The 27,279-nt window shown below is 39.1% G+C and overlaps 2 protein-coding genes across 9 annotated transcripts in view; one reads left to right on the top strand and one right to left on the bottom strand.

The window, feature by feature from the left end:
- arhgap33 (Rho GTPase activating protein 33) overlaps positions 1–5,701 on the top strand; it is a 40,179-nt gene extending 34,478 nt beyond the window's left edge. For all 7 annotated transcript variants that reach the window (XM_056761696.1, XM_056761692.1, XM_056761691.1 and 4 more), the window contains one exon: positions 47–5,701. In XM_056761696.1, coding sequence (XP_056617674.1) covers positions 47–2,688 — 2,642 coding nt within the window. In that variant the 3' untranslated portion in view covers positions 2,689–5,701. The remainder of the gene's footprint in view (positions 1–46) is intronic.
- Positions 5,702–6,529: 828 nt separating this feature from the next.
- On the bottom strand, positions 6,530–11,123 carry upk1a (uroplakin 1a). 2 transcript variants are annotated; one of them, XM_056761698.1, is made up of 8 exons: positions 11,008–11,123; positions 10,100–10,203; positions 9,807–10,007; positions 9,345–9,419; positions 9,106–9,213; positions 7,216–7,389; positions 7,048–7,131; positions 6,530–6,924 (listed from the first exon to the last, which is right to left on the bottom strand). In XM_056761698.1, exons 2-8 carry the CDS (start codon positions 10,160–10,162, stop codon positions 6,877–6,879), a joined length of 753 nt encoding a protein of 250 aa, XP_056617676.1. In that variant the 5' UTR covers positions 10,163–10,203; positions 11,008–11,123; the 3' UTR covers positions 6,530–6,876. The 2 variants fall into 2 exon arrangements, with proteins under 2 accessions (XP_056617676.1, XP_056617677.1); XM_056761699.1 differs by lacking the exon at positions 11,008–11,123 and adding an exon at positions 10,930–10,992.
- Between the last annotated feature and the right edge of the window lie 16,156 nt (positions 11,124–27,279).

The raw sequence follows: 27,279 nt of genomic DNA, 5'->3' as shown, positions 1-27,279 counted from the left end.
CTCCAATTTCTTACAAATCCTTTACTCTCCGTTCTTTTTATTTCAGGTATTTTGGGTCCAGCTGGCAATCCTCTTCCTTCGCAACAGCCCCCGCCACCTCCTCCCAAAAACCCTGCACGCCTTATGGCTCTGGCCCTGGCTGAAAGTGCCAACAAGGCCCTGCGGCAAGGTGCATCTCCCCCATACCGACCCCGTCAGACGGGAGCCTCTGAGACAGACTTACGCTTTCAGAGGTCACTTTCTGCTGATGCTGGTGCTTTGCTATCCTCTGACCCTAATCAGATCTACTCCACCGTGCGCCCGCTTTCTGTGTGGAAGACTGAGGGTGATGCTGATGAGGATGAAACAGGAACTGAACAACATGCAGATAAATCACATGGTGCAGAGCAAAGGTCTCCACCTGGGACTCGGTCTTCTGCCAGCTCAGTGTCTGATTCGGGGTCATCTAATTCAGAACTGTCAGCTGCAAGTTCCTCGGAGGACATTGAGCGAACCCCAAGCCCTATCTATAAAAACGAGGAGACGATTTCTTCAGCACAACCCTCAAAATCCAGCCCAACCTCCAATGACACTGCCCATTCCCAGAGGAAACCACCAGCGTATGGACGTCAGTTTTCTGCTCCACAGCTTCAACAGCAGAAACCTCACACAACTCTCAACTGTCAGTCCAAGCCTGCCTCACAGCCACACCTCCAGATCCTGCACTCCAAATCTGAGAGCTCTCCACTGGCCCAGGTACGAGCCTTCCAGCCCACCCGCCCTAAAGTTCCACCCAAGCCCCCTGATCTTGCTCCCCTGAGAGCTCCGCTCTCGCAGACGGACCGACATAATTACATGCGCCGTTCTTTGGATGCCACCCGCATCCGACGCTTTGCAGGGCCTCCTCAGGTTACCCAACCACTTTCCAGAGCTTTCTCCGAACGCATCAGTAGTACCTCCGACGCACTGTCTCGGTATCACGCCACCAGAATGGCCGGCCAAGCCGCACACGTTCCCCAGCAGGCAACTCCGATCAGACCTGTTGTCCCCTCTTCTGAAGATCCATCCAAGATGGAGAACTTCTACTATGAGATTGGCGCACCTGAGCATCCACCCAGCTACGCACGACACAGCTATCAGAATATGAAGCTGGATCTAGAGGGCAACCTCCATCTTACTGACCCGGCCAATCAAAGGCCTGTTTCCAGAGGTCAACCCCCTCCGTATAACCACCAAGGTGGTGGTAGAGCTCCCCAGTTGTGGTCATCGGAGGCCACACGAGCCTGGGCCGCAGCACACTCTCACTCTTTTTCTTTTTCCCATTCTCACCATCGCTCTCATGATGGATCCTCAGGTCATCCTCCCCACTCACGGACTCAGCGACAGACATCATCATCTGTCCGGCTGACCCGAAGTGAAGTGCATCCCATGGGCTCCTCAGTGGGCGTACTCCCTCTATCCGTGCACCTGCGTGGCCTGTCTTGCTCCCAGCGCTCGCCTTCAGCAGACCACAATACCTCTCAACTTCACCCCTACTTTGAAAATGGAAAGGTGTGTTATCGGTACTTTGAAGCTTCTAGACCAGAAGACTTGCCTCTGAATCAGCATCAGCATGCCGGATTTAAGCCACATCAAGCCCAGCCGCCTCAGTCCTCTCCTGCGCAAGAGCTTACGAAAGATCAGCCCGAGCACATTTATGTCAACTACCCATTTACAAGCCCGTCAGGAGTAACTACAAAGTGTTGGGCCACCACTGACCTTGACGGTGATGGTAATCGAGATTTGGAGACGCTAATGCCACCATCAGAGCCACCACCCGATGATAAACAACAAAAGCAACCACAAGAAGCAAGTCCTATGGCTATCTTGGACTGTCCTCAGAACGATGCGTCCCTGGATTCTAAAGACATCAATCCAGCCTCATCCGGCACCACGCACTTCCACAGCCGCTCGGATCCGCAAAGCACCACAACAGAGCCCGCTCACATCCTCACGGGTAAAGACATCGCCTCCTTGCTCATTGAAAAGCTTGCTGAGGATGAAAAGGAGGCTGCGCCGGCTTCTTCCTCATCCTCGTCTTCCCCACATTTTGAGCATCCCCCGAATCCCTACCCCAGCCAACAGCAGCAACCACCCCCTGCATACAACGTATACACCCCGGGACCCTCTCGAGGGCGCTTTGAAGTTCAGGTGACTCAAAGAGAAGCTTTCCAACGACAAGACCTCTTGCGTAGATCCTCTGGAGGCCAGTATAGACAAGCGTTTGACGTCATGCCATCGGGCAACCAAGTCCTTAAGTTTTACCGAAGCCAAGACTTTATTCCAAGTGCACAGGGAGAAAGCACAACCCCTAACCCTTATCCCCCAAGACAGCATTATCAGGATGCCCCATACCCCAGCTGGGGCCCTCAGGCCCTCCCAGACGCCCCCCACACGTGCACTCCACCTACAGTGGCCTTCTCAAATTTAGCCGTTGGGTCAACAAGAGGATACGGGCCCCACATGGTGGCCAACCAGTTTAACCAGTTACCATACCAGTCAGGGCCAGTGCTTCCACAGTATCCCAACACACCCCGACGAGACATCGTCCTAGATCCTTCTCTCCGACCTCCGGGGTTGATGAACCCGAGAGGTCTGAACCGGCAAGGGAGCCTGCCGGGACCCAACTGGACCATACGAACTGAAGGCCAGACCCGTAGTTACTGCTAAAGAGCACAACTGCCACACAGCACACCTGTGTCTTTAGACTTTAATAATGTGGCGTAGACAGATAGAAGCACTAGACATTTATGTTTCCTGTACAGGTTGTGAAAGATTTTGTTTAACCTCTTTGAGGGATGTTCCTGTTTCAGAAAGATCTCACTGCTGTCCCGTGATTTGAGTGTGTATTGGAGTGATAAAGTGTACGTGATGAAGGCACGAAGCTGAAAGTATCAAAGAAGTGAACCGTTAAGTGGCTTAGATATGAAAACATTCCAGAACACACTGTGCTGTCCTGCAGATGTAGTCAGAGAGGTGCGTCGCTGCTATTCCTCTGACGGACGGTTGCTCAGTGGTTCATTTTTGTTTTACTGCTTCGAGTTTTGTTCGTTTAGTTTTAACACATTTTTTTATGTTGTACAGGTACACAGGATTAATGTGTTTTCCTCTTTAAAGTACGATAAAAAGAACCTCAAGAGATGCTGTTGGTTATAAGAAGCTCAGAAGCTGTTTTTGTTGTATTTCCCATTTATTTGTTTTTTATTGCTTGTTTAAGTTATTGTGGATTTCTGTTGGAACAAGTTCTTGTTAAATAGTTTTATTTTGCTTTTTCTAAATTTGTTTTTAAAATGTGAAGTTTAGAACTTTTAGTTTTAATTTCTGTGTGAATTTGTAAAAGTGCAACATGCTTAGAGTATCTAAAGTTAAGCACATGGAACGAAATGTTGCCTTGCGTGGAAGGTACTGGTGTTGGTTTTCGGAGGGTGTGAGTGTGAATATTTTCATGTGGTACTGTATTCTGTTCATTCTTAAGTAATGTGTCAGAGGATTTATTTCAAATTGGTGTTCCTATCCAAAGCAAGTATTTATGGTGGGTTTTGTCAACCTGTCACTCTCAAACAACCTCCAATAATTGACACGATCCACTTAACGTAAATTCGTTCTACAGCATTTTCCAGACTTCATATTTAAACCGGCAGTTCACCGGAAAAAAAAACCGTTATCATTTACTCACCCTTAAGGTGTTCCAAATCTGTGTAAATTTTATTTTTCTGATGAACATAGAAAAAGATATTTGGACGAATGTTTGTAACCAAGAGTTCTTGGCCACCATTGACTACTATATTAGAATAAATCGAATTGGTAGTCAAAAGTGCCCCAGAACTCTTTGCTTTCCTACATTGTTTAAAATCTTCTTTTGTGTTCAACAGAACAAAGAAATTCATAAAGTCATTTTTCCTACAATGGTACTCAATTGTGGCCAATAACTGTTTGGTACAAGCATTGTTCCAAATATCTTTCTCTATGTTCATCAGAACAAAGACATTTATAGAGATTTTGAATCAACTCGAAGTTGAGTAAATGATAACAGAATTTTCATTTTTGAGTGAACTGTTCCTTTAAACAAAACCGCATCAAAATGTGGTAAATCCTTTAAAATTGAGTTGATCTGTGTAAAAGGTTAGTGATCGGTGCCTTTCATTAATAATTGATTATCTTTGGTTTGAAAGCAGATATTGAAGGGCTTCATGTGTTTTAGCCCAGTTGCCCTTATTTACACTTTTTATGTTCCCAAGTCCTGTAGATATAATGTCTGGATAAGAGAGTATGTTTGTGTGTGTGCGTTTGATGGAGTGAAAGAGAGTGAGACCGTATGCATGTCTGATCATTTTTAATACATATCTATGCAGTGAATAACCAAGGAAATATGTTCCTAAAAACATGAAATCTTAATGCTACCTATGTATGTCCCGTGCGCGTGTATGTTTCGGTGAGAGGTCGTGCATGTGGCTTTGAAGGTATATACATGAACTGAATCTCCAATGATCCCCCATCAGCCTTTAGCACTAAAGGCACTTCATCTTATTTTGTAATATTTTCCAGTATGTGAATTAAACCGTCAGTGACGAAACTGTAGTTTGTTGATTTATTTTTGGACCATTTTTTTGTACAGCGGTAAAATAAGAGGTGTAGGTCCTATTTTGGGGATTGTTCACCCAAAAATATAAAACCTGTCATCATTTATTCACCTTTATTTCATTCAAAACCTGTATGACTTCCTTTCTTCTGCTGAACAAAAACAAGATATTTGAAGAATGTTGTTGACCAAACAATAGTGGTACCCATTCACTTGCGTTGGTTATGTGTCCATACAATAGAAGTGAATAGGTACTGCCATTGTCATACAGGTTTGAAATGATTATTTTCATTTTTGAGTGAACTAATACTTTAATGATGTTCACAAGTAAAATGTGTCTTGACTTATGTAGAGTTTATGTGACGGTGTTTTAAAATCTTTTACTTGTGCAATATGCTGGTGTGGATAGCAGAACCTTTTTTGCTCATTTGGATAATGACACACTTTCCCTTTAGTACTTGCAAATGAAAGAAAAGCTGCTTAATGTGCACAAATTAAATGTAATTTTAATGACAATTTGGCATAATCCTGTACTAATGAACATGGGATAAAATTATGATAACCTTCATTTACATAAATAACATTCTTAAATAGTTCAAACGTGACCTTGAAGTGGAAGCTTGTGTTAAACGGATAGTTCACCCGAAATATAAATTCTGTCATCATTTACTCTCCCTCTTGTCATATTTAAAAAAATGTTGATAACAACTGGTACAAATCCACTATTAAGGACACAAAACCACTGCAAATCAATAAGTACCGCGACTGTTCGGTTACCAACATTCTTTAAATTATCTTGTTTTTTGTTCTGCAGAAGAAAGTAAGTCATCAGGTTTTGAATGACAGTGCTGGCCGGATTGACACACAGTCTCCACCCACTGAGGCGGCAACCTTTCTTTGCTGCAAGTAACATGAGAGAGGTCTTTCCTGTATGACATCCTGCAAAACCAGTCTGATTCACAGTGACAGGCGACACTCCCAGTTGAGTCTAAATTCAAGCAGACATATGCATAGACTAACATGCTTTTTAATGTTAATTGCTGTGTGCGGAGATGCCAGCCTTTTGTCTCCCTTTCACCTTTGGAAATAAATCGATCAATCTTTTTTTTAATGACATTCCTGTTCTTGCATGACACTGTGTGAGGTGTGATTTTGTATTTTTAGATTCCAGTCAATACACCATACGAGTCTGTAGCACTGAACACAGTCACGCATCAGTTGTGCGGTAAAAATGGAGAAAAACTAATTCGATTTTAAAAGATTTAATTAACATTTCTGTTTTAATAACAACTTGTAATCCATAACACTCAGTAAATTCAGTATATATTTCAGTATATGGCTGCTGTCCTTCTTAAACCTCATATCTCAATATTTTTTATATATTATTATATATATTATATATCATAAATATTTACCATTCATGTTTGTCCCTGGGTTTTGTATATCTAACCAATAAAAAGTATCAAAAAGTGCGTGTCAGCTTTGACAACATAGTATTTATTAAAACTATATATTTTTTTTCTTCTGGAAAACATCCAATCTGGACATCTGAGGTTTTGTAAAGACAGCGACGATATACTGTATTTCTGATGCATTTTAACTATTGAATTTTTAACAAGTCACAATTTTCAATGTCGATTACCACACTACCTAAACATTTCGATTTGTGTAAAGTCATATTCAAACTGTAACTTTTGCATTTTTGGGTTCTACACTGATAAAAAACCTAGTAGGATTTACTTACATTTTTACACAATTTTTTATAAATTATATTTTCCTTCATTTTTTTCATTTATTCAAAAAAACTGTGTGCAAAAACATGCGCAAATTTACACCTTAATGCATAAATAAATCCAACTATTTGTTTTTTCGTTGTACCCTAATAATCAGATTAACGTTAAATCAAGTTGAGAATAACTAATTTAACGTTGATACAATAAACCAACCATCTTTATTAGTTTTTTTTAAAAGGTTGTAGCATTGAAAATTATTTTCTTTTGAAATCAACATTGACATAAATGCAGTCGATAAAACTCCATTACTATTGAAATCACGTTAATCTTTAAATTAATATGACATCATAAAACTGTATGAATAATAATTGCGCAAGAACTTTCTCAATGCTTTATACTAATCCCAAACTTGAACACAAAGAACTGCACGTGTCATGTTGTTACCATTGTGCAATTTGAAAACACGGTGCGTTACTTTTGCTAGGAGTGAAAACAGAGTGTAAGCGCCTCTGAAGCAGGTGCGGCTGCTGGTTTGAGTCCGTACCATTAATCCAACTGTACGTAGTAGACCATGGCGAGCAGTAGCATAAAAAACTGTAACACAAATGTGCATATAAGAGTCAGGATCCAACACTGGTTGTGTTTGTATATTTAAAATAAGTTGTGTAAATGTTGTGCTAATGTTCAATCTAGAAAGCAGCAGATGATGTGACTTACCACAAACATGAGAACGGCAAATCCATACCAGCTCACAGCCCATGTGTAGTGACTTAAAACCCGTTCAATGTGCTGGAAGCAACCCTAAAAAGAGACATGAGAACAGTATTGAAGAATCATACCATAGATGTGTCTTTGCAAACAAACATTTGATTTTTTTAATATTACCTTTTTGAACAAAGCTTGGCCACCAACTTTACAACTCTGTGGATCTTTCACCTCAGAGTTGCTCAACTTCTCGCAGCAGTTTTCAGGCCAGATGAATGAATTTGGAAAATTTGTTTTGTAGGTAGATTCAAATAGTATCCAGTCTGTTGGACCATCTGCGCCACAGCACTTACCCTAACGATGGAAGAAACAGACAATTCAATGGAAAAATTCTCAATTCCTAATATTGATGATAAATAGTTTGTTTTTAATGTAGTATTCAATCATGCATTCAAATAAAAATTCATATTTATCTGCACAAAGAAGCAGATCAATATTTGTTGTTGCCTTTTATAGTTTTGTGTAGGATTTCAGCCTCCGCACTTAATAAAAGTTACAAAATAAATCAATGAAACATCAACAACGCATTACCTGTTTTTGTTTATTACATGTTTTGTGAAGAGAATATTCTCTCATATTTATGAAAAGATAAACCTGCTTTTCAGAAAGACATGCTGTGACACTTATGAAGATTATCCAAATATTAATTTTGTTGTCGGTTTCTGTCTCTGTATTAGTCTACACTGTCAGGAAAAATTGACAAAAGCAGTCTCTTAGGATGGAACCCTTTAAAAAGCACCTCATACATACCATGTGCCCAGGGGCCCATGACTTCAATGAGCCTGAGGGAGCACTGGGCTTCAAGGTTGCGCCATGCACTTTGGTACAGCGATCCCAACAACAATGAAAACAAATGTTTATCTTTGTATTTCATTACAATGCCTATGTTTTCATGAAATATTGCTGCGTTTATGACTATTAGTCATTACAGGAAGTAATTGACTATCTATCTTACATCTGTTGGGAGAGAAGTTGTGTTTGGGTAGTTTGTTTTTAGTATTTGTGTCGAAAATGTATAGCTATATTGCAGTGGCAGTATTTTGGGCACCCTGCTTACACAGGTTCTCAAGATTATCGGAGAAAAGAAAAGTTGCACAGACGGGAAGTATAGGCGCACAATTGTAAAATATATAATAATCATCATTTCAGGAACTTCATGGTCCCTCAAATGCCAAGGCCTATGTCACCCTTTTCCCCCAACTTGCGACACCCCTTCACAGGTGCATTTTATGTTGATAAATATGTTTTTATTTATGTGATGCATCAAATATGTGTATATTTGACAGTTAATTAAAGACGTGTTTCATACGCATTCATACGGTCCATTGTTGTTTTTTCGCTGAGAGCTAATATTTGACTTCTTTAAACCCTGTACATATTAGTTTAAGCGTAGTGCATGCATTCGACGCAGAGGGAGAGCGGTTTTAATATTCATTTCACGTTCTATAACTGTGAATCCGCCGCTAAGGGAGAGAACTGAGAAATTGTGGGAGGGGGGCCCTTAGAGGTAACTGGCCCCGGGGCCCTTTGAAGTCATAATGCGTCCATGCATTCAGGTGAAAATATGTCGCTACTTTCCTATTGAAACCTCGTTTCTCCACCTTTTTTTTTGCCATGAATCATTATCAATTGTCACCCTTTATGTTTGTCACTGGGTTTTGCTAATTTGTAACCAATAAAACGTATTAAAAAATACTTCAACTTTGACAACACAGCATTTAATTAGTCACAGGAAGTGTTTCTTCCATTTCCTGAAAAAATTCGAATTTAAACATTTTAAGTTTCAGGACAGGCTACATTTGGTATCCATATTACGCAACTAATAGAACTCTATAGGTGCAAAGGTGTATTTTTTGAAACAGCACCACCCGAGTGACAGGTTTTGTAATTTTTTCGAACAGTAAAGCTTTAGTCAAACATACACCCATGTGGTTTGGAATGTGCCTTCTTGTGTTCATCTGAACAAGTTGAAGATCGTTCTGCTAGAGTTCATGGGAGTTTTCCACTTACCTCTTGCATAACTCTGTTCCATGTGTCTGTTATCCGATTCCCATTGCTACTGTCCTCGGTGTAGTACTTCAGCATCTGTTTCTTCACCAGGTTACTGTTTCCAACCAGCTGAGAAAGAGGAAAGAGAAATGGCATAGAGATCGACTCTTGTTCAGACTATTATATCATTTCATTTTGTATGAAAATGATAAATTAACCAAGTGTTCCATTTTAACACAGATAGGCGGGTGTGTACTTACATAATCTCGGTTGGTTGCTGCTGTGATGGCCGATGCACATTCAAATATAAAGATGATGAACATTATGATAAGGTACTGTGGAAGATGACAATTGGAAGAGTACATTAAACTGGTAAAATCTATAATCTGATTCCTTAAAATATCATTTGATTGAGTCATCAATGAATAACAGTAGCCCTAAAAAGCATTTGGACACTCAAATGACACTTTGTCAATCCATTGGATATTACAATATCAGATCAGGTTGCTTTTTAAAGAAAAAATCTTTTTAGTTAATGTATCCTAATAAAGTACATTTGGTTTATCATGCATGTGATCCTGATGAGAAACTAACTTTACCCACTAGTTAATGCAAACTCAAGAATTACATGTTATGAGATGCCACTTATTTGACATTTTATTATTTTACGCAATTACATGTATGGCAGATCTTTATCATTGTGCTCCAGGATGGAAACTCACCACCAGCATGAGATTACGGCTTCTTTTCAAGGCAGCATAGATGCCAAACATGCATGTGAGGAAGAAGGCGAAGCCTGTAAAGATGGCAATCCAGGCAGCCGCAAAGATATCATCTTTACCTGACACCGCAGATATGGCGTAGAGTTTGTATCCATCCACTGCCACCCAAATGGCAACAGCAAATAATGCCAGGCTTGCTGCCTACAAAGAATGAGGTAACCACATCAAAAAATAAAAAATCTGTCAATATTTTTGAACAATAAAAAATATATTGGTTTTTTTGTCAGACTTACTGCAGCTAGTATATTTAAGGCAACAATTATAAACATAAAAATTGCGAGGCCTCCCAAAGCCATGGCTGTTGCGTGTTTCTGTGTCTTGCTCTTGAAAAACTCTCCTAAAAAACATCAAATAATGGTGAGAAAAGACATTCAACATTCAACAATACCCCAGAATCAAAATTAATCTTATAATGTTGTCTCTAATAAATTAAGAGTTTGGTTCCAAAATGAAATAACTAAAAAAAATTGTTTTCAAAAGTCATGTTTTTCATCGTGCATTCCAATTAATATCAATCAAACTGCAGCTGGTCTGTTTTGATTTTAAGCCATAATAACAAAAAATACAGCTAACTAACACGATAAAACACAATAAAAACTTGATAACCTAATAAAAACACGATTTTTCTAATTTTGGGACCAAACTCTTCAAATAATGTTTGGTTTTAAAATGATAGTATAAAATAGTTCATAAAAAGCAAGTTGTTTTTTAGACAGACCCAGTAAAAATACTGCAGTTTACAGTACCTTTTACCGTAGTAAGCTGAGGTCAACTTTCTATACGTTACAGTATTTACAGTAAATAATATTTTGAGCCTTGACACAGTAAATATTAAAGTTCACTGCATTGTATACCACACTTCATCAATTCACTATAGTTAATAGGCTACTACAGAATAATTTATTATATATAAACCCAAAGTGGTAATTATTGTAATATACTACAGTATGCTACAATTTAATGAAGTAAATACTAGGCTATTGCATGCTACACTATTAAACACTATTTTGTAAGAAAACAAGTTCAAATTCAAAGATTACGTATAAACACATTATTCAAATACCTTCTGACAGAAAATTAAATTTGCATATAAAGAAAAAGATATGACAATAAGCAAAGAGATTAATGCTGCGAGACCCACCTGTTCCAGTCTCAGAGTGCACCTGTTTTCATTCTACTTACTACGACTCGCTTCATTTTGTGGACACTTTCGTGACGTCAAACCTGTGAGTCATCCATTGTTTAGTTCTCAGGATTTAATGAACAGGGACGGGCAACACTCTTGTTTCCCTCTCCGCAAGCTTTCAATTTGAACATTTTTTTAAAATATCTGAATCTAGGAGTGTCCCTTAAACTGTGTTTGCCAAACAAACATTTGAATTGTTAGCCCAGTGAGAAAGGCTGACCTCTGCTGGATATACAATTATGTGATGCCATTTCAGAAAATAATGTGCCCCTTTTTTCAGTTTTCTTCTCTATTGGATGTACATCACCATTGCTTATATTTAGAGTTTACATTTAAGCATTTGTATTTATAGTACGTTCAGTCAATATATTTTATTAGTATAGTATAGTATTAGTATTTCTTCTAAACCCCAAGTATTTATCAACATGTCATGTGACTTATCATATATAATTTGTGGTGTTCAGCTTATTAAGAAGAGATGTGTTGTCACCTTTCTATGCAGCCAGACTTGATTTTTGATTAGTGAACAGGAGGAAGCAAATCATGGATTATTTTTAAGAAGAGACATTAGACCAAGTCGTGACTAGAACAAAAACATTTAGGTGTTGGCTTTTTCGACTTGAGCCAGTAAGTATCCTCCCATAACACACTGACAACAGCATAGCAGTGGCCTTGTATCACCTGAAAAATCTAGAACTGTGACACCAATTTACAGGCTTACACAGGCAAAGATGTTTTCTCTTTTTTTCCTAAAATACAAGACTATTGTTATATATTCATAGACAGTTTTCCTGCATCTCAGTTGGTGGAGTATTGCATTAAAGCAGCACAAATGTTGTGGAATGGCACACATTGATAATAAAGAATACATTGTCGATTTGAATAAAGTCATTTATGGTAAAGAACTCTTAAAGGGAGTTTAAAATGTCATCATTTATTCGGCCTCGTGTTATTTAAAACCTGTATGACTCTTTCTGCAGTGTAACACAAAAGAAGATATTTTGAGAAATGTGGTTTGGTGCTCATTCAATGGAAGTCAACGTTCTTCAAAATATTTTCTTTTGTGTTCTGCAGAAGAAAGTCATACAGGTTTGGAATAAAGAATAAGGGGGAATAAAGGATGGAAGTATTTGTGTTTTATGTGAACTATCCCTTTATGAGTTGAAATGAAGCATATGGAAATATTTCTGTGGCTCCTCACTGCAGAGCGTGAGATCCAGGGGGCGAGGTTGGATGCCGATCCAGTCTCCTCCCACTGCATTTTAAATTGGACAGATTCCTGCAGCAGTTTTGCAAAGACACTTCATACTCGTGTTGTTGGTCTTTACCATTTTTTTGCATTGATTCGTAGTAAACGTTATTCTTCGTTATTCTACAGCCATTGTAAAAGTGGGGGGGGGGCATTCTGCTTCCTAACGAATGAATGACAGAATGAAGGAATGACAGAAAAGAAAGATTCGAATCTCATGACAGAGACGACAGAGGGCTTGTTATTGAATGAATGTTAGTTCACTCAAATCCGAGTAACAAACCAGAGAACAAGGGCGGAACTATTGGCGATTGGTCCAAAATAGGTGCGGGGGACAGAATCACCTGTTTATAAAAAGTCCCCCGCTGCTGCTACGCCCCTGCTTGATGGAAAAACAATCTTGCTCTAGACAAACTTTATTTACTAACATATTTAGGGTTTCGAGCACGAAGTGCTGAAAACCTATTGTTTTTGTAAGGATTTTTATTCTTATTATTAGGGTTTCGAGCACGAAGTGCTGAAAACCTATTGTTTTTGTAAGGATTTTTATTATTAGGGTTCGAGCCCGAAGGGCTAGAAACCTATTGTATTTGTTGGTTTTATTATTCTTCTTCTTATTATTATTCTGCCATAAAACTGATACTGCAGCCCAAACCGTAAGGCCGACAGAGCTGAGACTTGGTCAGATGGTAGTAGTCCTTGTCGCTACTCAGAAACACGGAGCCAGCCATATCGACCCATAGGTGGCGCTATAGCAATACCAAACGCGTTTGCGCTTGTTTCTCCGAAACCGTTTGTCGCACACCCAAGTGTCTTATATCAGTGTAATCACTGGCTCAAAACTTAAAAAACGTATATCTCCGATTTCATTTCCGCCATTATAGATTTTTCGCTAATTAGCATTTTATGAAAAAAAAAAAAAATGAACTAGTCCCTGGATTTTTGCCCTATTGGAACCAAACCAACGCTGATGCGTTCTGTGGAGTGTGAATATGAATAATTATTAAAAAAAAGTTCAATTTTCAATTCACGGTCGCTAGGTGGCGCTAAAACATCCAAACCGGAAGTAACATATTTAGCTAAAATGGCCATAACTCCTGAACTGTTTGAGATATCTTCATGGGGCTTGGAACACATGTGTAGACCCTCAGTCCGGGGTCACAATAAAAAAACAGTGGCGTTTGGCCACTAGATGGCGCTATAATTTGAATGAGCTAGAAAATGGCTATAACTACGCAACAGTTTGCCCGATTGACTTATTATTTGGTATGGTGTGTCTTTGTCTCATTCTACATAAATATCTAAATGGACATTGGCGTATATCAAAAAAACATGGCCGCCATTGTTCGATGAAGTTTGAGCACTCATTACGCCGGGTTAACGGAGGCCGATCAAAACGCCACTCACTGGGCTTATTTGTCTCATGGTCCTGACGGTGTGTAAGAAACATGAACTTATTCGGCCACCGGGGGGCGTAATAGCGCTTTTGGAGTGCATGCACAACTGTGTATCACGTGATATTTGACATTTACCCAAACTATGGTTATAATATGATAGTACTCTTCATTCTGAGCAACTTTGCCTCTGGAACAACTTCTATCGATCAAACGGTTCGTGAGTTATCGCTGATGATGTCAAAAACCTACTTTCGCGAACTAGTTCCTGGTTTTTCAACCGATCGGAACCAAACCAATGCAGATGACTTCTGTGGAGTGTGAATGTAAATAATCATTGAAAAAAAGTTGAAATTTTTCTTTCACCGCTGCTTAGGGACGCCAAAACTTAAAATGGTCTGAGCCTATCACATTAAAATGGCCATAAATCCAGAACGGCTTAACATATCATCATGGGGCTCAGATGATATGTGTAGACCATCACTCCAAGGTCACATACAAAGGAAGGTGGCGTTTGGATACTAGGTGGCGCTATAATTGTAAAAATGGCTAAATGTACATGTCTTTTGAGGGCCTAGACAACGGTGTGTCACGTGACATTTGACTAATAAACAAACTATTGATATCAAACGATAGATCTCCTCATTCATAACAACTTTGCCTCTTGAACCATTAATTTCTATCAAATGGTTTGTGATTTATTGGTGATGATGTAAAAAACCTACTTTTGCAAACTTGTTCAAGGATTTTCAAGCAATTTCAAAATTTCCACCACAGTGCATTTCTCTGGACTCTCTAGGTCAATAATCATCAAAAACATGTTGAGTTTTTTTTGTTTTGTGACCATAAAAGGGTCCTTTTATTAGCGTGAAACGAGTACGGTGAAGGTCGCTACTCCTTAATAATTAATCCAACTGACTTGCCATTAAGTACTATTATACATATTATGACACAAAACAAGCATGCAACATGTGATTCTTATCGGAAGAGGCATGCCTTCACAACAGTCAAAAAGGTGAAATATCATACATTTAAAATTACTATTTTAAACTTGTCTTTAATAAATACATCATATGCTAATCAAATTGCTAATCAGCCAGTCACATAGCATAAACTCAATCCATTTTGGCATCCAGACGTGGTAAACACACTTGCTGAAGTTCAAACCGAGCATCAAAATGGAGAAACAATTGGATATATGGTATGGGATATATTAGATAACACATACCACCTGAGGATTGTTGCCAACCAAGTCCATGTTTTGATGGCTACTTCCAGCAGTAAAAAATGGACCATATCAGAAAGCTCAAATGATCTCAAACTGGTTTCTTGAACATGACAATAAGCTCACTGTACTCCAGTGGCCTTCAGAGTCACCAGACTCAACCAAATAAGCATCAGTTAAATGGCAAGGTCTTCTGGAATATTGTTGCAGACCATGAATGTGAATCAATTATCAATTTAAATTGGTCGTATTTTTTTTATCAATTCTTCAGAACACAAAATAAGCTATTTTGAAGAATGTGCATTGTATTAAAAAAAAGACCTATATATGTGCAATAGAATGTTTTAGAGACACAGGAGTTGCTTTGTTTTGCTAATGGCTTCATTCTTTATCAATTGACAGCTGCCAAGCCACGCCCTTAGCAACCAAACAGATTATTTTTTGCAATCGTCTAGCCAGACCTACATCTCTGCAGTAGAATATTATAAAGACACGGGGCTTGGTTCGTTTGACCTGTGGTTTAATGTGTTATGAATTGACAGGTATTAAATGACACCCATGGCAACCGAACAGGTTAGCTTAGCAACCGTTTAGCAAGATCTCTATCTCTGCAACAAATCATCATAGAGACATGAGAATTGGTTTATTGCACTCGTCCCTTAGGTATTATCGGTTTACGCCCGTTTTTGCATACGAGTGTACGCATGCATGGTCTGTATTAAAAGTTACCGACCGTTTCTGTCATATTTCTTGGTGTGGAAGAGTGTCATTCGTTGTGGATTTGTTACGGTGCCATTCCTGAGCCTAGTTGACAATGGCAAGGCCAATAGAGGCCTTAGACTGCTCGAACCCGCTAAATGCTGCTTGCAGCTTTAATTATTATTATTTTTCCGCCATAAAACCGGTCGCCCAGCCCAAACCGTAAGTCGTAGAAACTCGACACTTGGTCATTTGGTTGTATCTGTGCAGGCTACTCAGATACAGTGACCCAGCCAAATCGGCCCATAGGTGGCGCTACAGCGATGAAAAGCGTGTTTGCGCACGTTAACGCTCGTTACTCCTAAACCGTTTGTCGCACACCCAAGTGTTTTATATCATTGTAATCATTGGCTCAAAACCTAAAAAACGTATATCCCCGATTTCATTTCCGGTATGGAAATTTTCCCGCTAATTTGCATTTTAGGAAAAAAAAAAAAAATGAACTAGTCCCTGGATTTTTGCCCGATCGGAACCAAACCAACGCTGATAAATTCTGTGGAGTGTGAATGTAAATATTCATTGAAAAAAAGTTGAAATTTCCATTCAGGGTCGCTAGGGGGCATCAAAACGTCAAACCCGGAAGTAGCCTATTTCATTAAAATGGCTATACCTAGAGAACGGTTTGAGATATCTTCACGGGGCTTAGACCATATGTGTAGACCCTCAGTCTGGGGTCACAATAAAAAAAACTCGGTGTTTGGCCACTAGGTGGCGCTATAATAGCAAAGAACTCGAAAAGGGCTATAACTAAGCAACCGTTTGCCCGATCGACTAATTATTTGGTATGGTGTGTCTTTGTGTCATGAACCTTGACTGTATAAAAGGACTTTGGCGTATCTCAAAAAACAAGTCTGCCATCGGTCAATTAAATGTGAGCACTCATTATACCGGGTAAACGGAGGCCGATCAAAACGACACTCGCTGGGCTTATTCGTCTCACGGTCTTTAAGGTCTGTAAGAAATGTGAACTCATTTGGCCACCGGGGGGCGAAATAGCGCTTTTGGAGTGCATAAACAATTCTGTATCACGTGACATTTGACATATACAGAAACTATTGGTATCATAAGATTGCTCTTCTCATTCTGAACAACTTTGCCTCTGGACATGCTTCTGTCGATCAAACGGTTCGTGAGTTATCGCTGATGATGTCAAAAACCTACTTTCGCGAACTAGTTCCTGGTTTTTCAACCGATCGGAACCAAACCAATGCAGATGACTTCTGTGGAGTGTGAATGTAAATAATCATTGAAAAAAAGTTGAAATTTCTTTTCACCGTTGCTTAGGGACGCCAAAACTTAAAATGGGCAGATCCTATCACATTAAAATGGCCATAAATCCAGAAGGGCTTAACATATCATCATGGGGCTCAGTTGATATGTGTAGACCATCACTCCGAGGTCACGTACAAAAGAAGGTAGCGTTTGGACACTAGGTGGCGCTAAAACAGTAAAAATGGCAAAATTGACGTGTATCTCATATCTTAAACAATTGTGTATCACATGACATTTGACACTTACACAAACTAATGATATAATTTAATAGTCCTCCTCTTCATTCTGAACAACTTTGCCTCTTGATCCATTGATGTCACACAAACGGTTCACGAGTTATCGGTGATGGTGTTTAAAACGGACTTTTGCTAACTAGTTCTTTGATTTTTTTAAGCAATTTCTAAATTCTCTATTGCAGGTACATTATAATTGATCATAAAGATTATGAAATGACCATGCCAGTAAACATTCATAACATTTAGTTTGATAATTATTCAAGGGAATGTATTCATTTATACAACACATCTCTTAGATGGTGTGTGACTATGTTCCACATTATAAATCTGGTGGTGAAATGGCCAGGCTCTGTTCACGACTCAAGTATCGGAGAGTTATGCACATTATTTGGACGTGGCAAGTCAAATAGACTTTACAAACTAACTGGATTACTAATTTTGGGCCTAACAGAACTGCATTTTTCTATTATATAGGTGACTATGATGGAATCCTGCTAGGGGATAAAGGCTATGCCTGCAGGCAGTATTTTATGATACCATTACCTGACACCAACCAACTTTGAATTAGTTTATTTTGTTGTTTGATTGAGAGAAAACAGCTAGTCATGAGTGTGTAAGCATGCAACGCTTCTTTGAGCTGATACTGATAATTTCTATAATTTTTCTGTGTTGGTGGGAGTTTGATCCGTCGTGGGTTCGTTGGGGTCTGACCCCTTACACTGTTCGTGGATGCACTGCTCCATTGACTGGCATAAATACTCGAAACCCGCTTAAAGGCTGCTTGCAGCTTTTATTAGGGTTTCGAGCACGAAGTGCTGAAAACCTATTGTTTCTGTAAGGATTTTTATTAGGGTTCGAGCCCGAAGGGCTAGAAACCTATTGTATTTGTTGGTTTTATTATTAGGGTTCGAGCCCGAAGGGCTAGAAACCTATTGTATTTGTTGGTTTTATTATTATTATTATACTTCTTCCCTAGAACTGATACTGCAGCCCAAACCGTAAGGCCGACAGAGCTGAGACTCGGTCAGATGGTAGTAGTCCTTGTCGCTACTCAGATACACGGAGCCAGCCAAATCGACCCATAGGTGGCGCTACAGCGATAAAAAACGCGTTTACGCTTGTTACTCCTAAACCGTTTGTCGCACACCCAAATGTTTTATATCAGAGTAATCACTGGCTCAAAACTTAAAAAACGTATATCTCCGATTTCATTTCCGCCATTATAGATTTTTCGCTAATTAGCATTTTATGAAAAAAATAAAAAATGAACTAGTCCCTGGATTTTTGCCCTATTGGAACCAAACCAACGCTGATGAGTTCTGTGGAGTGTGAAAATGAATAATTATTAAAAAAAAGTTGAAATTTTCATCCCCCATCGCTAGAGGGCGCAAAAATGTCCAAAACGGAAGTAACATATTGAACTAAAATGGCCATAACTCCTGAACTGTTTGAGATATCTTCATGGGGCTTGGAACATATGTGTAGACCCTCAATCCGGGGTCAAGGTAAAAAAAATGTTGCGTTTGGCCACTAGGTGGCGCTATAATTTTAATGAGCTAGAAAATGGCCATAACTACGCAACAGTTTGCCCGATTGACTTATTATTTGGTATGGTGTGTCTTTGTCTCATTCTACATGAATATCTAAAAGGACATTGGCGTATCTTAAAAAACATGGCCGCCATTGGCCAATGAAGTTTGAGCACTTATTAGACCGGGTTAACGGAGGCCGAACAAAACGACGCTCGCTGGGCTTATTCGTCTCATGGTCTTTAAGGTCTGTAAGAAATGTGAACTCATTCGGCCACCGGGGGGGGAAATAACGCTTTAGGAGTGCTTAAACAATTGTGTATCACGTGACATTTGACATATACAGAAACTATTGGTATCATATGATAGTACTCTTCATTCTGAGCAACTTTGCCTCTGGAACAACTTCTATCGATCGAACGGTTCGTGAGTTATTGCTGATGATGTCAAAAACCTACTTTTGCGAACTAGTCGTTGGATTTTCGACCGATCGGAACCAAAACAATGCAGATGACTTCTTTGGGAAGTGTTTGTAAATAATTATTGAAAAAAAGTTAAAATTTCCTTTCACGGTCGCTTAGGGGCGCCAAAATAAAAAAATGGGTGGAGCCTATCACATTTAAATGGCCATAAATCCAGAACAGCTAAACATATCATCATATGCCTCGGGAAATATATGTAGACCATCACTCCGAGGTCACATACAAAATAACGTGGCGTTTGGACACTAGGTGGCGCTATAATAGTAAAAATGGCTAAATGTACATGTCTTTTGGTGGCCTAGACAACGGTGTGTCACGTGACATTTGACTAATACACAAACTATTGATATCAAACGATAGATCTCCTCATTCATAACAACTTTGCCTCTTGAACCATTGATGTCTATCAAATGGTTTGTGAGTTATTGGTGATGATGTAAAAAACCTACTTTTGCAAACTTGTTCAAGGATTTTCAAGCAATTTCAAAATTTCCACCACAGTACATTTCTCTGGACTCTCTAGGTCAATAATCATCAAAAACATGTTGAGTTTTTTTTGTTTTGTGACCATAACAGGGTCCTTTATTATATTAGCGTGAAACGAGTACGGTGAAGGTCGCTACTCCTTAATAATTAATCCAACTGACTTGCCATTAAGTACTATTATACATATTATGACACAAAACAAGCATGCAACATGTGATCCTTATCGGAAGAGGCATGCCTTCACAACAGTCAAAAAGGTGAAATATCATACATTTAAAATTACTGTTTTAAACTTGTCTTTAATAAGTACATCATTTGCTAATCAAATTGCTAATCAGCCAGTCACATAGCATAAACTCAATCCATTTTGGCTTCTAGACGTGGTAAACACACTTGCTGAAGTTCAAACCGAGCATCAAAATGGAGAAACAATTGGATATATGGTATGGGATATATTAGATAACACATACCACCTGAGGATTGTTGCCAACCATGTCCATGTTTTGATGGCTACTTCCAGCAGTAAAAAATGGACCATGTCAGAAAGCTCAAATGATCTCAAACTGGTTTCTTAAACATGATAATGAGCTCACTGTACTCCAATGGCCTTCAGAGTCACCAGACTCAACCAAATAAGCATCACTTAAATGGCAAGGTCTTCTGGAATATTGTTGCAGACCATGAATGTGAATCAATTATCTATTTAAACTGGTCGTATTTTTTTTATCAATTCTTCAGAACACAAAATAAGCTATTTTGAAGAATGTGCATTGTATTAAAAAAAAGACCTATATATGTGCAATAGAATGTTTTAGAGACACAGGAGTTGCTTTGTTTTGCTAATGGCTTCATTCTTTATCAATTGACAGCTGCCAAGCCACGCCCTTAGCAACCAAACAGATTATTTTTTGCAATCGTCTAGCCAGACCTACATCTCTGCAGTAGAATATTATAAAGACACGGGGCTTGGTTCGTTTGGCTTGTGGTTTGATGTGTTATTAATTGACAGGTATTAATTGACACCCATGGCAACCGAACAGGTTAGCTTAGCAACCGTTTAGCAAGATCTCTATCTCTGCAACAAATCATCATAGAGACATGAGAAATGGTTTATTGCACTCGTCCCTTAGGTATAATCGGTTTACGCCCGTTTTTGCATACGAGTGTACGCATGCATGGTCTGTATTAAAAGTTACCAACCGTTTCTGTCATATTTCTTGGTGTGGAAGAGTGTCATTCGTTATGGATTTGTTACGGTGCCATTCCTGAGCCTAGTTGACAATGGCAAGGCCAATAGAGGCCTTAGACTGCTCGAACCCGCTAAATGCTGCTTGCAGCTTTAATTCTTCTTCTTATTATTATTCTGCCATAAAACTGATACTGCAGCCCAAACCGTAAGGCCGACAGAGCTGAGACTTGGTCAGATGGTAGTAGTCCTTGTCGCTACTCAGATACACGGAGCCAGCCATATCGACCCATAGGTGGCGCTATAGCAATACCAAACGCGTTTGCACTTGTTTCTCCGAAACCGTTTGTCGCACACCCAAGTGTCTTATATCAGTGTAATCACTGGCTCAAAACTTAAAAAACGTATATCTCCGATTTCATTTCCGCCATTATAGATTTTTCGCTAATTAGCATTTTATGAAAAAAAAAAAAAATGAACTAGTCCCTGGATTTTTGCCCTATTGGAACCAAACCAACGCTGATGCGTTCTGTGGAGTGTGAATATGAATAATTATTAAAAAAAAGTTCAATTTTCAATTCACGGTCGCTAGGTGGCGCTAAAACATCCAAACCGGAAGTAACATATTTAGCTAAAATGGCCATAACTCCTGAACTGTTTGAGATATCTTCATGGGGCTTGGAACACATGTGTAGACCCTCAGTCCGGGGTCACAATAAAAAAACAGTGGCGTTTGGCCACTAGATGGCGCTATAATTTGAATGAGCTAGAAAATGGCTATAACTACGCAACAGTTTGCCCGATTGACTTATTATTTGGTATGGTGTGTCTTTGTCTCATTCTACATAAATATCTAAATGGACATTGGCGTATATCAAAAAAACATGGCCGCCATTGGTCGATGAAGTTTGAGCACTCATTACGCCGGGTTAACGGAGGCCGATCAAAACGCCACTCACTGGGCTTATTTGTCTCATGGTCCTGACGGTGTGTAAGAAACATGAACTTATTCGGCCACCGGGGGGCGTAATAGCGCTTTTGGAGTGCATGCACAACTGTGTATCACGTGATATTTGACATTTACCCAAACTATGGTTATAATATGATAGTACTCTTCATTCTGAGCAACTTTGCCTCTGGAACAACTTCTATCGATCAAACGGTTCGTGAGTTATCGCTGATGATGTCAAAAACCTACTTTCGCGAACTAGTTCCTGGTTTTTCAACCGATCGGAACCAAACCAATGCAGATGACTTCTGTGGAGTGTGAATGTAAATAATCATTGAAAAAAAGTTGAAATTTTTCTTTCACCGCTGCTTAGGGACGCCAAAACTTAAAATGGTCTGAGCCTATCACATTAAAATGGCGATAAATCCAGAACGGCTTAACATATCATCATGGGGCTCAGATGATATGTGTAGACCATCACTCCAAGGTCACATACAAAGGAAGGTGGCGTTTGGATACTAGGTGGCGCTAAAACATTAAAAAAGGCAAAATGTACATGTATTTTGGTGGCCTGGACAACTTTGTGTCATGTGACATTTGACTAATACACAAACTATTGATATCAAACGATAGATCTCCTCATTCATAACAACTTTGCCTCTTGAACCATTGATGTCTATCAAATGGTTTGTGAGTTATTGGTGATGATGTATAAAACCTACTTTTGCAAACTTGTTCTAGGATTTTCAAGCAATTACAAAATTTCCACCACAGTACATTTCTCTGGACTCTCTAGGTCAATAATCATCAAAAACATGTTGAGTTTTTTTTTTTTGTGACCATAACAGGGTCCTTTATTATATTAGCGTGAAACGAGTGTGGTGAAGGTCACCACTCCTTAATAATTAATCCAACTGACTTGCCATTAAGTACTATTATACATATTATGACACAAAACAAGCATGCAACATGTGATTCTTATCGGAAGAGGCATGCCTTCACAACAGTCAAAAAGGTGAAACATCTTACATTTAAAATTACTATTTTAAACTTGTCTTTAATAAATACATCATTTGCTAGTCAAATTGCTAATCAGCCAGTCACATAGCATGAACTCAATCCATTTTGGCTTCTAGACGTGGTAAACACACTTGCTGAAGTTCAAACCGAGCATCAAAATGGAGAAACAATTGGATATATGGTATGGGATATATTAGATAACACATACCACCTGAGGATTGTTGCCAACCATGTCCATGTTTTGATGGCTACTTCCAGCAGTAAAAAAAATCGACCATGTCAGAAAGCTCAAATGATCTCAAACTGGTTTCTTGAACATGACAATGAGCTCACTGTACTCCAATGGCCTTCAGAGTCACCAGACTCAACCAAATAAGCATCACTTAAATGGCAAGGTCTTCTGGAATATTGTTGCAGACCATGAATGTGAATCAATTATCTATTTAAATTGGTCTTATTTTTTTTTATCAATTCTTCAGAACACAAAATAAGCTATTTTGAAGAATGTGCATTGTATTAAAAAAAAGACCTATATATGTGCAATAGAATGTTTTAGAGACACAGGAGTTGCTTTGTTTTGCTAATGGCTTCATTCTTTATCAATTGACAGCTGCCAAGCCACGCCCTTAGCAACCAAACAGATTATTTTTTGCAATCGTCTAGCCAGACCTACATCTCTGCAGTAGAATATTATAAAGACACGGGGCTTGGTTAGTTTGACTTGTGGTTTGATGTGTTATTAATTGACAGGTATTAATTGACACCCATGGCAACCGAACAGGTTAGCTTAGCAACCGTTTAGCAAGATCTCTATCTCTGCAACAAATCATCATAGAGACATGAGAAATGGTTTATTGCACTCGTCCCTTAGGTATTATCGGTTTACGCCCGTTTTTGCATACGAGTGTACGCATGCATGGTCTGTATTAAAAGTTACCAACCGTTTCTGTCATATTTCTTGGTGTGGAAGAGTGTCATTCGTTGTGGATTTGTTACGGTGCCATTCCTGAGCCTAGTTGACAATGGCAAGGCCAATAGAGGCCTTAGACTGCTCGAACCCGCTAAATGCTGCTTGCAGCTTTAATTATTATTATTTTTCCGCCTTAAAACCGGTCGCCCAGCCCAAACCGTAAGTCGTAGGAACTTGAGGCTTGGTCAGTTGGTTGTATCTGTGCAGGCTACTCAGATACAGTGACCCAGCAATATCGGCCCATAGGTGGCGCTACAGCAATGCTGAACGCGTTTGGGCTCGTTACTCCTAAACCGTTTGTCGCACACCCAAGTGTCTTATATCAGTGTAATCATTGGCTCAAAACTTAAAAAACGTATATCTCCGATTTCATTTCCGGTATGCAAATTTTTCCGCTAATTTGCATTTTATGAAAAAAATAAAAAATGAACTAGTCCCTGGATTTTTGCCCGATCGGAACCAAACCAACGCTGATGAATTCTGTAGAGTGTGAATGTAAATATTCATTGAAAAAAAGTAGAAATTTCGATTCAGGGTCGCTAGGGGGCATCAAAACGTCAAACCCGGAAGTAGCCTATTTCATTAAAATGGCTATACCTAGAGAACGGTTTGAGATATCTTCACGGGGCTTAGACCATATGTGTAGACCCTCAGTCCGGGGTCACAATAAAAAAAACTCGGTGTTTGGCCTCTAGATGGCGCTATAATAGTAACAAACTCGAAAAGGGCTATAACTACGCAACCGTTTGCCCGATCGACATATTATTTGGCGTGGTGTGTCTTTGTGTCATGAACCTTGACTGTATAAAAGGACTTTGGCGTATCTCAAAAAACAAGTCTGCCATCGGCCAATGAAGTTTGAGCACTCATTAGACCGGGTAAACGGAGGCCGATCAAAACGACGCTCGCTGGGCTTATTCGTCTCATGGTCTTTAAGGTCTGTAAGAAATGTGAACTCATTCGGCCACCGGGGGGCGAAATAACGTTTTAGGAGTGCTTAAACAATTGTGTATCACGTGACATTTGACATATACAGAAACTATTGGTATCATAAGATTGCTCTTCTCATTCTGAACAACTTTGCCTCTGGACACTCTTCTGTCGATCAAACGGTTTGTGCGTTATCGCTGATGATTTCAAAAACCTACTTTCGCGAACTAGTCCTTGGTTTTTCAACCGATCGGAACCAAACCAATGCAGATGACTTCTGTGGAGCGTGAATGTAAATAATCATTGAAAAAAAGTTGAAATTTTCTTTCACCGCTGCTTACGGACGCCAAAACTTAAAATGGGCTGAGCCTATCACATTAAAATGGCCCTAAATCCAGAACGGCTTAACATATCATCATGGGGCTCGGATGATATGTGTAGACCATCACTCCAAGGTCACGTACAAAAGAAGGTGGAGTTTGGACACTAGGTGGCGCTAAAAGCTTAAAAATGGCAAAATGTACATGTCTTTTGGTGGCCTAAACAATTTTGTGTCACGTGACATTTGACTAATACACAAACTATTGATATCAAACGATAGATCTCCTCATTCATAACAACTTTGCCTCTTGAACCATTGATGTCTATCAAATGGTTTGTGAGTTATTGGTGATGATGTATAAAACCAACTTTTGCAAACTAGTTTTAGGACTTTCAAGCAATTAAACAAATTCCACCACAGTACATTTCTTTGGACTCTCTAGGTCAATAATCATCAAAAAAATGTTGAGTTTTTTTAGTTTTGTGACCATAACAGGGTGCTTTATGATATTAGCTTGAAACGAGTATGTTGAAGGTCGCTACTCCTTAATAATTAATCCAAATGACTTGCCATTAAGTACTATTATACATATTATGACATATAACAAGCATGCAAAATGTGATTCTCATTGGAAGAGGCATGCCTTCACAGCAGTCAAAAAGGTGAAATATCATTAATTTAAATGACTTGTTAAACATGTCTTCAAAAAATACATAATTTTCTAATCAAATTGCTAATCAGCCAGTCACATGGCATAAAAAAGTGAACCACTTGCTTAAGTTCAAACCCAGCATCAAACTGGAGAAAAATAAGCTATTTTGAAGAATGTGCATTGGATTAACAAAAAAGACCCATATATCTGCAATAGAATGTGTTAAAGACACAGCATATGCTTTGTTTTACAAATGGCTTTGTTTTTTTATCAATAGACAGCTGCCAAGCCACGCCCATAGCAACCAAACAGATTATTTTAGCAATCGTCTGGCCAGTCCTACATCTCTGCAGTAGAATATCATAGAGACACAGGGCTTGGTTCGTTTCACTTGTGGCTTAGTGTGTTATCAATTGACAGGTGCCATGCCACACCCATAGCAACTAAACAAGTTAACTTAGTGACCATTAGGCTAGACCTATATCTCTGCAATTGAACATCGTAGAGACACTGGGGTTGTTTCGTTTGACTTGTGGTTTGATGTGATATTAATTGGCAGGTGCTATTCTTCGCCCATGACATTTTACAGAAATTGTGTTATCCATGCATAATCCATACTATTTATTCATAATTAAATAAACTTGCTCCACTTATTTAAGTCCTCAGTTCACATGCGTGTAACATCCATACTGTTCAGCAGTTTCAAGGTAATCACGCATGCTGAATCTCATAAGTTTATAGGATCACAAATCAAACATGACCAAAATCCTGATTCACTGTATTGCTGATCCAAAAATTGTTACTACCGATTCTTGACTCAAGAACAAAAACTGCTCTAACAGTGGCATGTACGTAAAATGCGCTGCAGATCTGTGTTCACAGTGCTAAGACGCAATTAAATTATACATTTTTTTCTAATTTTCTAATGTGTTTTATATTATCAGAATTCTTATATTTAATTAAATTTTCTGTCGTACAAGTTTTTTTATTCGCTTTAAAGTTATACACATTCTCAATATCACCTGCTCATCGTTTCTCAATCAGACACAACCAAAACAAACAACTCTTTCATCTCATCAATTCTAAATCACATGCATCCAAATTCATGGGGATGCATGAAGGGCCCATTCTTTGTAACTCGCTAACTCAGTTAGCTGGATTTGATCATTGACGATTTCGCACGATCTTGGATCGTTAGGCTCTTCTGCGCTTATCCGGGACTTGATGTCATATTAACGGGTCCGCTAGCTTAAACCTGCTCGGGAGCAGGCTAACTTCATGTTAGCAGGAGGCCGATCAAAACGACACTTGCTGGGCTTATTCGTCTCATAGTACTGAAGGCCTGTAAGAAATGTGAAGTCATTTGGCCACCGGGGGGCGAAATAGCGCTTTTGGAGTGCATAAACAATTCTGTATCACTTGACATTTGACATATAAAGAAACTATTGGTATCATAAGATTGCTCTTCTCATTCTGAACAACTTTGCCTCTGGACACTCTTCTGTCGATCAAACGGTTCGTGAGTTATCGCTGATGATGTCAAAAACCTACTTTCGCGAACTAGTT

This window comes from Triplophysa dalaica, chromosome 12 (assembly GCF_015846415.1).
Source record: "Triplophysa dalaica isolate WHDGS20190420 chromosome 12, ASM1584641v1, whole genome shotgun sequence".
NCBI classification, from domain to species: Eukaryota; Metazoa; Chordata; class Actinopteri; order Cypriniformes; family Nemacheilidae; genus Triplophysa; species Triplophysa dalaica.
The sequence above is the reverse complement of the archived record's forward strand: the minus strand, read 5'-3'. Positions and strand labels throughout refer to the sequence as shown.

Excerpts from the sequence above, each read along its gene's own strand:
- upk1a (XM_056761698.1), bottom strand. The coding sequence starts at position 10,162 with ATGGCTTTGGGAGGCCTCGCAATTTTTATGTTTATAATTGTTGCCTTA. Across the intron at positions 10,008-10,099 it reads CCTTAAATATACTAGCTGCA|GCAGCAAGCCTGGCATTATT; the intron begins GTAAGTCTGACA and ends CATTCTTTGTAG. Across the intron at positions 6,925-7,047 it reads TTGCCGTTCTCATGTTTGTG|TTTTTTATGCTACTGCTCGC; the intron begins GTAAGTCACATC and ends TTTGTGTTACAG.